Below are 12436 nucleotides of genomic sequence, written 5' to 3' on the forward strand. Positions count from 1 at the left end.
CCTGTTAAAATATAGGGTTTGAGCTATACTCGCCGTATAAGACTACCCCTCTTCCAACGCACACCAAATAAAAATGAAAAAACATCAGATTTGATTTCAATATGGTATGGTATTTCAGTATGGTATTCCAATGATGGGGCACGATTCCTCCCACTGATACCAATGATGGGGCACTACTCCTCCCACTGATACCAACGATGGGACACTATTCCTCCCACTGACACCAATGATGGTGCCCCATCATTAGTGTCAGTGTGTGAGGAATAGTGTCCCATCATTAGTCAGTGGGAGGAATAGTGCCCCATCATTGGTGTCAGTGGGAAAAATTGTGCCCCATCATTGGTGTCAGTGGGAGGAATAGTGTCCCATCATTAGTGTCAGTGGGAGGAATAGTGCTCCATCATTGGTGTCAGTGGGAGGAATAGCACCCCATCATTGGTGTCAGTGGGAGGAATAGCGCCCCATCATTGGTATCAGTGGCAGGAATTGCGCCCCATCATTGGTGTCAGTGGGAGGAATAGCGCCCCATCATTGGTGTCAGTGGCAGGAATTGCGCCCCATCATTGGTGTCAGTGGCAGGAATTGCGCCCCATCATTGGTGTCAGTGGGGAGAATAGCGCCCCATCATTGGTGTCAGTGGGGAGAATAGCGCCCCATCATTGGTGTCAGTGGGGAGGAGGAATAGTGCCCCATCGTTGGTGTCAGTGGAAGGAATAGTGCCCCATCATTGGTATCAGTGGGGAGAATAGTGCCCCATCATTGGTGTCAGTGGGGGGAGGAATAGTGCCCCATCGTTGGTGTCAGTGGGGGGAGGAATAGTGCCCCATCGTTGGTGTCAGTGGGGGAGGAATAGTGCCCCATCGTTGGTGTCAGTGGGGAGGAGGAATAGTGCCCCATCGTTGGTGTCAGTGGGGAGGAGGAATAGTGCCCCATCGTTGGTGTCAGTGGGGGAGGAATAGTGCCCCATCGTTGGTGTCAGTGGGGAGGAGGAATAGTGCCCCATCAGTGGTGTCAGTGGGGGAGGAATAGTGCCCCAGCATTGGTATCAATGGAGAGAACAGTGCCTCATCGTTGGTGTCAGTGGGGAGGAGGAATAGTGCCCCATCATTGGTGTCAGTGGGGGAGGAATAGTGCCCCAGCATTGGTATCAATGGAGAGAACAGTGCCTCATCGTTGGTGTCAGTGGGGGAGAGGAGCGGCTGCTCCTTCTTTCAGTTCGGCCGCTCGATTTTCGCGGGGCCGCTCGGCTCCGCCTCCTCGCCGGTGATTGGTCGCCTGTGTGCCTTTCCAGTGCTGGCGCCCAATCACCGGTGAGGAGGCGGAGCCGAGCGGCCACGCGACCATCGAGCGGCCGAACTGAAAGAAGGAGCAGCCGCGCTTTTTGGACTGGATCGTCGTGGGACCGGAGCCAGGTAAGGTACAGCAGCCCCTCTGCCCACCCCTGTACTTAGTGTCCGTTGGAGGAGGAGGGGGGGGCGGCGCCGTGCCGCCCCTCGAAAAAGTGCCGCCCTGACACTGGCTCGCCGTATATCGGCGTATAAGACGACCCCCGACTTTTCAGAAGATTTTCATGGGTTGAAAAGTCGTCTTATACGCCGGAAAATACGGTATATGTAATGCTAGCGAAGGCTGAGACCGTTCTCAGGAGTCAGACTTGTCAGTACATTTACCAATTAGAGCTGGAGCTTGACTTTTTAACCTTTTCAGTTGTTAATGGATGCATATGTTTGCTGGGTCCTAGGTTTCAGTGTATTTAAACCAAAACACAAAAGTGTAGAATGTTTACCAGACCTTTGGTGAGGTGGCTGCTTTAGTTTTTCCTATTTTATTTATTTCAGGTACTTATATAGCGCCGTCAATTTACGCAGCACTTTACATACAAATATTGTACATTCACATCAGTCCCTAACCCTCAAGGGGCGTACAATCTAAGGTCCCTAACTCACATTCATACATACACATACTAGGGACAATTTAGACAGGAGCCAATTCACCTAACAGCATGTCTTTGGAGTGTGGGAGGAAACTGGAGTACCCGGAGGAAACCCACACAGGCACAGGGAGAACATGCAAACCCATGGTAGGTGGTGCTATGGCTGGGATCTTCTCATTGATAGCAACAATGGGGTACTATTCCTCCCATTAAATCCAATGATGGGGCGCTAGTTAAAGTGATACACACAGGTTATTTTATTTATTTCAGGTACTTATATAGCGCCATCAATTTACACAGCACTTTACATATATATTGTACATTCACATCAGTCCCTAACCCTCAAGGGGCGTACAATCTAAGGTCCCTAACTCACATTCATACATACACATACTAGGGATAATTTAGACAGGAGCCAATTCACCTACCAGCATGTCTTTGGAGTGTGGGAGGAAACCGGAGGAAACCCACGCAGGCACAGGGAGAACATGTAAGCTCCAGGCAGGTGGTGCCATGGTTAGGATTCGAACCAACTACCCCAGTACTGCCAGGTGGAAGTGCTAACCATTTAGCCACTGTGCTGCCCTATTTCAGGCTTTTTATTCTTTTAATTTTACTTGGTGATCCTGTAAGTAATGCAATTCCTGTCCTAATGTGAAAATGCTCACTTGCTGCCTGCAGTAATGGACAGCATTGTCACCATACGCTGCCATTTTCCAGGTTTAGATAGCAAGTCATCTCCATAACTTGGGGGAGGGATTCTGTAGTTCACAGGTGAATTTGGCATGACTGAAGACACAGCCTCGGATTCATGTGCAGCACAGAAAGTCAGGAGCTCGCCTGCTTTCTGGCAGTTTTGGCTCTTTATTTATTGTATTGCACTTTTAAAACTAAACCCCAAACTGTAACTGTCACAGTTGCTTGTGCTCTTCTAAAAACCGTCAAGTTATGTTATCAAAAGCTTGGTGTCCTGACTGATCACACGTGCAGCACCATGTCAATGGCAGATCAAACAGATGCTAAGATGGCAGCTTCCTTGGCTGCAATGAAGAGAAGGGTTTAGTTCCTCTTTAACACCTTAACCCCGGCTGCATCCATATATGTGGCAACACGGCGGTGTGCTTTGTGCTTTGCTTCCACATGTATGTATACAGGCAGTGTCAGTGTTTTGTGCTGGGAGGTGGGAGCTCTCCCAATACTGTCATCCAAGCTGTCAGCAACTGCTCCCAGTCACTGCTTAAAATCCAAAGTCAATAGGATTGGCTTCTGATCACGTGACCGTTATAATAGTGATCACATGACTGGGAAGCCCAAGTAACTTCTTCAGAGTTTGGATGTACCTAAAGGTTTGGCTCATGGTGGGGGGAGGGTCAACGTGGCAAAACGTAGGTAAATGTTCTTGCATTGTAGTATTGTACTAAATATGTTTTATCTAGATCAGGGGTCTCCAAACATTCTAAACATGGGGCCAGTTTACTGTCCTTCAGACATTAGGGGGGGGTGGCTGTGACCAGTGTGATTAGAAAATGCACTAGCGTTATTAGGATTAACCTATGCCCCATCATTGGTGTCAGTGGGAGGAGCAGTGCTCCATCATTGGTGTCAGTGGGAGGAGCAGTGCTCCATCATTGATGTCAGTGGGAGCAGCAGTGCTCCATCATTGGTGTCAGTGGGAGGAGCAGTGCTCCATCATTGGTGTCAGTGGGAGGAGCAGTGCTCCATCATTGGTGTCAGTGGGAGGAGCAGTGCTCCATCATTGGTGTCAGTGGGAGGAGCAGTGCTCCATCATTGGTGTCAGTGGGAGGAGCAGTGCTCCATCATTGGTGTCAGTGGGAGGAGCAGTGCTCCATCAATTGTGTCAGTGGGAGGAGCAGTGCTCCATCAATTGTGTCAGTGGGAGGAGCAGTGCTCCATCAATTGTGTCAGTGGGAGGAGCAGTGCTCCATCAATTGTGTCAGTGGGAGGAGCAGTGCCCCATCATTGGTGTCAATGGGAGGAGCAGTGCCCCATCATTGGTGTCAGTGGGAGGAGCAGTGCCCCATCATTGGTGTCAGTGGGAGAAGCAGTGCTCCATCATATTGGTGTCAGTGGGAGGAGCAGTGCTCCATCATATTGGTGTCAGTGGGAGGAGCAGTGCTCCATCATATTGGTGTCAGTGGGAGGAGCAGTGATCCATCATATTGGTGTCAGTGGGAGGAGCAGTGCTCCATCATATTGGTGTCAGTGGGAGGAGCAGTGCTCCATCATATTGGTGTCAGTGGGAGGAGCAGTGCTCCATCATATTGGTGTCAGTGGGAGGAGCAGTGCTCCATCATTTTGGTGTCAGTGGGAGGAGCAGTGCTCCATCATTTTGGTGTCAGTGGGAGGAGCAGTGCTCCATCATATTGGTGTCAGTGGGAGGAGCAGTGCTCCATCATATTGGTGTCAGTGGGAGGAGAAGTGCGCCACCCTTGGTGTCAGTGGGGGCAACGGTGCGCCACCCTTGGTGTCAGTGGGAGGAACAATGCCTGATATCCGTGAGAGGAAAAGTACCCCAAGGGTCAGATAAAGGCAAGCATCTGGCCCCCGTGCCACAGTTTGGAGCCCACTGATCTAGATATACAGTTACATATGTACATTACAAGCCCCTCTGAATGTACAGCTGTATTTTATGGGCTTCTTTACCTGTTTATGGATTTTACCTGTCAGCTTTGAAAAGCAAAAAATCAAGTTCTGTCCCAGGTTCTTATTGCTGGCAATCTTTACATTTTTCTTTAGATGCACACAGGAGATGACAGGTTATCGACTAGTCAGGACCTATCCTCCAGCCCGCCGGTGCCCTGCTCTGCTGAATCCTGCCCTGTACCACAGTGCCCTTCAGAGGACGTACTGCCCCCATCAGTGGAGACCCCCAGCGATTCTTCAGTTTCTACCCCAGGTCAGTTGGAACGTGCACTCAACCTTTCTGATTCTGAGCTCTTCTTTTTTTTTTTTTTTTTTTTCTCATTTTTTTTATTTATGTTCTCTCTGATATCTCTGTAGTGCAAGATGAAAATCCACCCACAGAGCAAACAAAGGAACTTCAAGAAGATGGGAATGGTGAGATGCCAGACCCCCAGCCTGGAGAGGAAATGACAGAAAAAATGCAGAGGTCAGCACCATGCTCTTGATTTGGAGAGATATCCTCTTACTTCGAAGGTTGTCACTGTAACAGGTGTCCCCATTTGAAGACTTCTCACATACTGTTCCAGTGACAACTCTAAAACTTTTGATTTAAAGTGCTTGTAAACCCTTCCATATACCCAGTGATCTGATGGCCTCAGGTAATACACAGAGATGAACAAATCCTCCTACATAAGTTGTACCTGTTTACAGCCGATTGTCCCCTACATCCATTCAAAGTGCAGAATTTACACAGGATCTCTCAGCTCTTAAGCGCAGGGAGCTGAAGTTACCCTGTGAGGAGAGCTGATTGGAGGAAAACAACCCCATCCCCCCTTCACACAGGAACAGAGCTTATGTTGTCAATCATAGGCTGTACCCTCCCTATCACCATTTTTCTCTTGGTGTCAGGAAAACGCATTAGTGATTTCATGTTAATAGCAGAGGAACGAGGCAGCAGACAGAAATGACACTTAGTACTCTGGATTCCAACAAGTACACACAATAGAGAGATATGCTTTGTTCATATTTCATGTCTGACCACTTTAACATTGATTTCTGTTCTGGAGACAGTGTGGCGCTACGCAGCATACATGTAGATGTCCACACATAATCTGCATAAATTGGAACCCTTCTCTTGTCTTTGCCAAGAGATACCATATCCTCAAAGATATGTTTACAGCTGTCTGTCCCCTACATCCATTCAAAGTTCAGAATTTACACAGGATCTCTCATCTCTGAAGAGCAGGGGGCGGGGAGCTGAAGTTGCACTCAGTGAGGAGAGCTGATTGGAGGAAAGCAACCCCCCCCCCCCCACTTCAATAGAGCTTATGTTGTCAATCATAGGCTGTACCCTCCCCATCACACTGATGCGGTGCGGCACATCACATGTGATTCGCACAGGAACCGCACCGCATTCCTGTGCAAATCACAAATGCGATTTCTGGGCGGTGCAACTTGAGCCGTACATTTTGTATGGCTCAAATTGCACTGCATCCGCACCAAAATAGTGCAGGATCCTTTTTTTTATTCACACCCATGCGATCTGATTCTGCACATTGCATCACATCTTACGAACCGAATTCAGGGTGGCGTTAACCTCCTCGGCGGTATGATTATTTCAGATTTTTGGTGCTGAAAGCGGTACCATTATTTTGCATGGAAATATGTAGTTTTTTATTGTAGGCTGTAATATTTAGGAATAACTCACTGAAATCTGTCCGAACAAGAGTCTAGTAAACATCCCGGATATGATAAAATTTGAAACTCGAAATCATAAATTATAATTTAATAAATAATCATAAAAAATAATAATATAATATTAATAAATTTAATTCAATAATATAATCAAACCAAAAACACTGAAATTTGAAATATAGCGCCAAGTTCGCACATCACTGAGCAAAGTCGCAAAATCGTTTTCAGTGTCTGATGACGAATTTCCCCCACGAATCATTATCACTCAATTCTGCAAGTGGTTCTGATTTACTATCGCTGTTCTCTAGCCGGTCTAACACCGATTTTGACCTAAAGGGACACTTTTTGGACACCATGGACTTTTCTAAGTTTCCAGGCAGAAAGAACAGTAAAAATGCAGACAGGGCGCAGGACAAAGCATTCGGGACAAAATGTATGTGAAATGGTTTGAAACAGCAATGTTTTACTATGTAAAATTTGTTTTGAAAAAAATGAATTTTTTTTTTAAGTTTTCAAATTTCACGCCGGCGCCCGTACGTCCCGACGTCACAGGGACCGGAACACAGAAGCCGGATTGCGGCATCAGCCGGAGGAGATGGCCGGGGATGCTGCAGGGGGGACACATCGCAGGAGCGAAGGACAAGGTAAGTGCTGCAGGGACTCCCTATGCAGCGCCGCATGTTAAGCCCGAGTGTAGCTCGGGGTTACTGCTTTTGGTACAGAAACTTTACCCCGAGCTACACTCGGGAATACCGCCAGGGAGGTTAAGATACAGACACGCAACAGTCCTCATGAACTGGGTGCGATTATAATGCGTTGATCGCTCAGAAGCCGGTGCAATTTCTGCACCGCATCAGTGTGAACCGGGGCTTAAGGCGTCTGTTTCCTTTCTTCAACTGCAATATAAAATGTTCTTCTCACGATAACCTTGGTGCTGGTGCTTTATGTTACATCCCTTGCTGCACAAAATAGGCCGGTGCAGAAGCATTGGCGAGATCATCATTTAAAGCTGAACTCCACCCAGGAGGATCGCAGTGCTATTATCACGTTACTGGCCTTCTTGTGTGTTCATTCCTTTTTGCACTTCATTGTAGAAGTATTTTTTTATCTACCATACAGATCCTTCATTTCTTCTTTTGTATGCTGCCTTGTTTGTGCAACTGGGAGGCACTGTTACCCTATGGACAGAAACGGCTCCCCATTGCATACCCTCCCAGTTGTAGTATGTACAAGGTGACAAGGGTGTGATTTCATCATCCTTCCTTCTGCCGGTGTGTTTGATCAGCACAACACCCGGTCATGACCCGGCAACATCCAATTGGCAACTGTGCAAATCGCTACTTTCTTCAGCACAGCACTGGTCTTCATACTTTCCCAGCACATCCTGAATTCCCATGGAATTATGGGAAATGTAGTGCTTTTTTGCCACTGCAGTTGTGACGTGCAGCACTAGTCTATGTCCTTCCCTGGCATGTAGGGACAGCACATTTTTTCTAGGGATCATGCAAATTTAATGACTCGATTAAAAAAAATTCACTACAGGAAAGTTAGTTCAGCATGAAGAGATAGATTTGGGTATAGAAGATAGGATCCTGGCGTTCAGCTTTAAAGTGATACTAAAAGCTTACTTTTTATTCTTTCTTAACATAACAAACATGTTATACTTACCTGCTCTGTGCATGGGTTTTGCACAGAGCAGCCTCAATCCTCCTTTTCTTAGGTCCTCTGGGCTTCTCCCCTCCCCCCTGCCAAGTGCCCCATAGGAAGCTGCATGCCATGGGGGTACTTGTGCACGCTCACTCCTGAGCCCTGTCCCTCGCTTTCCCCCTCACTGGCTGTGATTGACAGCAGTGGGAGCCAATGGCCAGGACAGCAGCTAATCTCGTGCACATCACTGGATCGGGCTCAGATAAATTTTAGAGGGCAGTGGGGGGAGCTGAATACTGAAAGTTTTTTACCTTCATACATAGAATGCTCAACAGTAAAATACCTTTTTAGGCTTTACATTTACTATAAAGTCCATCTAAAGCTGCCTTTTTTTTTTTTTTTGGGGGGACTGAGTGATAAACCGTCATTGTCAGTGCAGTTTGGTATTTAAAGTGATTGTAAAGCCTCTTTATCTTGTTTTTATATAAAACATTTACTTATCTTCACTGTGCAGTGTTTTAATACTGATCCTCTTCTGGGGTCCCCTGCCTGGCATTCCTGGCTTTTGCCTTCCGTGTGCCCCCCCCCCCATGGGTGCACTCGTGCGGGCTCCATACCAAGCTATGCTGTGTTCGTCTATTGACACACACGGTGCTGGTTGGCCCTGCCCCGCTCCCTTGTCACTGGATTTGAGTGACAGCAGCAGGAACCAGCGGACCCAGCTGCTCTTGCAGACTCCAGTGAAGAGGAAGGGAGAGAGAGAAAGAAAGAGCAGGGATACTGCTCTCCAGCACAGCACTGGATTGGGATCAGGCTCAGGCAAGTTTTTAGGGGGGCAGGAGGGAGCTCCACATAAAAGGTTGTTTATCTTAATGCAGAGAAAAACGTTTAGCCTTTTGAACCACTTTAAATATGTATAAAGAAGTTTACCTAGTTTTCTTTGAATGGTAAATGCAGCTGGGATGCTGGCTTTCTTTTGGGCCCTGCTAGATAGTGCTTAATGCATTGGAAGGGCTGAACAATTTTTTTTTTTTACATTATTTCCTTACGCTTCTTCAAATGCAGAGTGAAGTATTGCCAGTTACTGACTGAACTATCACGGGTGCCAGTATCTAAGCAGCAGCTAGAGTGACAACACTGCAATGAATTTACTGAAGAATTAGGAGTGTTGTCACCCTTTCTAAGGAAGTGCCTATCCAGCGGTTCTACTGGTAGAGGCAGCTTACATTATGTGATTTAAAAGTTTGACCATATTTCTATGATGATAGACCTGTTGGTGCAGGGGTTACCCAATGTATCCAGAATTCACTTTATATGCAAATGTATCTTTTTAATGACTTGAATGTAGTTCTAAGCTGTATTTTCCTATTTTTAGGGTAATGCAGAAGTTGGAAATCAAGCAGGAGGAGAAAAAGAAAGATGAACAGGAGGTAGGAGGGTCATATATAAATTTAGACCAAAAAACGCTGCTCCAGGTCGGTTCCCTCTTCCACTACCACACACACATTAAATCCCGGCTGCTGGCTCTGACTGCAGCAGACTCCAATATACAAACATCCGATGGCCGAGCATCCAGTAAAATCACCTTTATTTGTTGTTGTAGCATATGCCACAAATATATGACAGGGATACAGGACTCTAACGCGTTTCACGCTGCACTGGCGCTTAGTCATGAGCTGTGAGTAAGCAATAGTGCAGCGTGAAACGCTTTAGCTGGAGTCCTGTATCCCTGTCATATTTGTGGAATATGGTGATTTTTACTGCGCGGCCATCGGATGTTTGTATGTAAAGTGTTTATTTTCCGTTTTCATTTACATCAAGTTACTGTGCAATATACATACCGCATTGTTACTGCCAGAGTTGTAAATCATTTTGAGATCCATGTCTCTCTTCCCAGCAATGCCATGGACAGATCTCCAGGCTTCGGTCTTAATGTATGTGAATGAAAAGGTTGCAAAAACCACGCAGTGACAGCAGCCGCTATTAACCACTTGCCCTCCTGAGGACTCACCCCCCTTAACCCCTTCACGCCTAAGGGTAAAACAAATCTAAATGCCTAAGCACAATTTTGCACCTTTGACATGTGATAGCAAAACCGTCCATATCATCACAACTACTTTGCACATCCAGGTGGATTATACCTTGATTTTTTCAGGACAAATTGGGCTTTCATTTGGTGGTAAATGGTAATGGATATCTCCTGATTTTTTTTTTATTATCAAAGGAAAACTGGCCAAAAATAGTAAAAAAAATCCTTTTTTTTTTTTATTTAGCTATGTGTTTCTTGTTATGACCATAACCTACCACCAAAGAGCAACCCAAAATAAATTGTCCAGCTCTTGACGATCGCAGCGATACCATATATGTGTATGTTATTTGTTGTTTGTACCCGTAGTACAGCCCAGAAACCATAGTGCGCATTTTGTTTTGTTTTTTTTTTTTTTGTTTTGTTTTTTTTTTACCTAAAACACACTAACACTAACTGACACTGACATTAACACTAACTGACACCAATTTTTTTTTAAATCCTGACCTTGACCTTTGACCCTGACCTTGACCCTGACCTAAACACTAACCCTGGCACTGAACTAGATCAAACCTTGATCTAGGTATTTTTTTTTCTTTTTTCTTTTATTTTTTTAATATTTATTTATCTTTTTTTTTTTTTTTTTTTTTTTTACAAACTTTTTTTTTCTTCTCTCTGACAGGAGTTCGAGAGATACAATGTATCTCTCTTCTCCATTCATAGAGAGAGAGAGAAAAAAAAAAAGGGGGCCGGGCTGCACAGTGACTGATCACTGTGATAGCCAATCAGAGGCTATCACAGCGATCATGTGACCCGGGACCGGGAGTCCCGGGTCCCGATCGTTAGAACGGGACCCGGTGCTCTCAGTGACACCGCGGTCTCGGTGCTGGGAGCGCGCTGAGGGGCGCGCTCCCAACACAAAGACAGGTACGCAAATATGCGGCCCCACGGAAAAAAGCCCAGGTCCGTGAGGCCGCATATTTGTGTTACGTCGGCGTCAAGGGGTTAATGACCAGGCCTCTTTTTGCTACTCGGCGCTGCACTAATTCAACTGATAATTGCGCAGTCATGCAATGCTGCACCCAAATGAAATTTTACGTCCTCTTTTTTTTTTTTCACACAAATAGAGCTTTCTTTCGGTGGTATTTGATCACCTGTGCGCTTTTTTATTTTTCACGCTATAAACAAAAAAAGGCCAAAAATTTTGAAGAAAAACAATATTTTTTACTTTCAGCTATAAAAAATATATAGTAAACTCAAAGTTGGTTATAAATTTAGGCCAAAATGTATTCTGCTCCATGTTTTTTTGGTAAAAAAAATCCCAATAAGTGTATATTGATTGCTTTGTGTGGAAGTTATAGCGTCTACAAACTATGGTATAGATACTGCAATTTACGCCATTTTTCTGCTATACAGCGCTGCGCTAGTTTAACGGACAATTGCGCAGTCATGCAATACGGTACATAAATGTAATTTACATCCTTTTTTTTTTTTCCCCCCCCCCCCCCCACAAATTGAGCTTTCTTTTGGTGGTATTTGATCGCCTGTGCGGTTTTTATTTTTTGCTCTATAAAAAAAAAAAGGCTGACAATTTTGAGGAAAAAAAACAATATTTTGGACTTTTTGCTATAAAACATGTCCAGTAAAAAAAAATGCAAAAATCAAATTTAGTCATAAATTTCTGCCAAAATGCATTCTGCGACATGTCTTTGCTAAAAAAAAATCCCAATATGTGTAAATGAATTGGTTACGTGAAAGTTATAGCGTTTACAAATGGCGGGAAAGATACTGGGATTTTTAGTTTTTTTTATACTAATAATGGCGGCGATCAGGGACTTATGGCGGCGATCAGCGACTTATGGCGGGACTGCAGCGGACATTCTGACATTGGGGAGTACTGACTTGGGGTCACTGACATCCCCAGTGACACCAATACAGTGATCAGTGCAAGAAAAAAACACTTGACACTGTACTAATGGCACTGGGGAGGAAGGGGTTAAGTTTATTTTTCAGGGAAGGGTTATCTGTGTGAGGGGGAGTGTTTTACTAGGGGGCGGGGGTGTGTACTGCTGGGGACAAGGCTGATCGGGAGAGAGAAACTCTTCTGTCCCGATCAGCTTGTCCTGGAGCTGTCAGGGAACTGACAGAAAGCACAGCTACTGCAGCTGTGCTCTCTGTCAGCTATTGCCGCCGATCGCCGGGACATAGCCGGTAACGATCGGCTGTGACCCGGCGACTGACATCCGCGGCTGTGATCGGCGGGACAGGTAGGGCGGTGGCGCGCCTCGTGCGCGCCCTCTACCTGTTTACAAAACACACGTTTTAAAACGGGGATTTGCCTGCCCCTGCCGCTGTATTTCTACAGTGGCTGGGCGGCATGTGGTTAAGATAGTATAGCTCCATAGTGCTTCAAAAAATATGATTTTTTTTTTTTTTTTTTCTTGTCCGGAGCAGCAAAGTAAACTGGCCACACTAGGACAGATCTGCTTTGC

At 45.7% G+C, this 12436-nt stretch overlaps 1 protein-coding gene across 1 annotated transcript in view; it reads left to right on the plus strand.

The window, feature by feature from the left end:
* The window catches only part of UBXN4 (UBX domain protein 4), a 37967-nt gene that overhangs the window by 5465 nt on the left and 20066 nt on the right, over positions 1–12436 (plus strand). The window contains exons 3-5 of the mRNA XM_089664774.1: positions 4691–4850; positions 4955–5063; positions 9294–9348. Coding sequence (XP_089520900.1) covers positions 4691–4850; positions 4955–5063; positions 9294–9348 — 324 coding nt within the window. The remainder of the gene's footprint in view (positions 1–4690; positions 4851–4954; positions 5064–9293; positions 9349–12436) is intronic.

Source organism: Staurois parvus, unplaced genomic scaffold (genome assembly GCF_062004578.1).
Source record: "Staurois parvus isolate SC_StPar_1 unplaced genomic scaffold, SC_StPar_1.0 ptg002034l, whole genome shotgun sequence".
Classification (NCBI taxonomy): Eukaryota; Metazoa; Chordata; class Amphibia; order Anura; family Ranidae; genus Staurois; species Staurois parvus.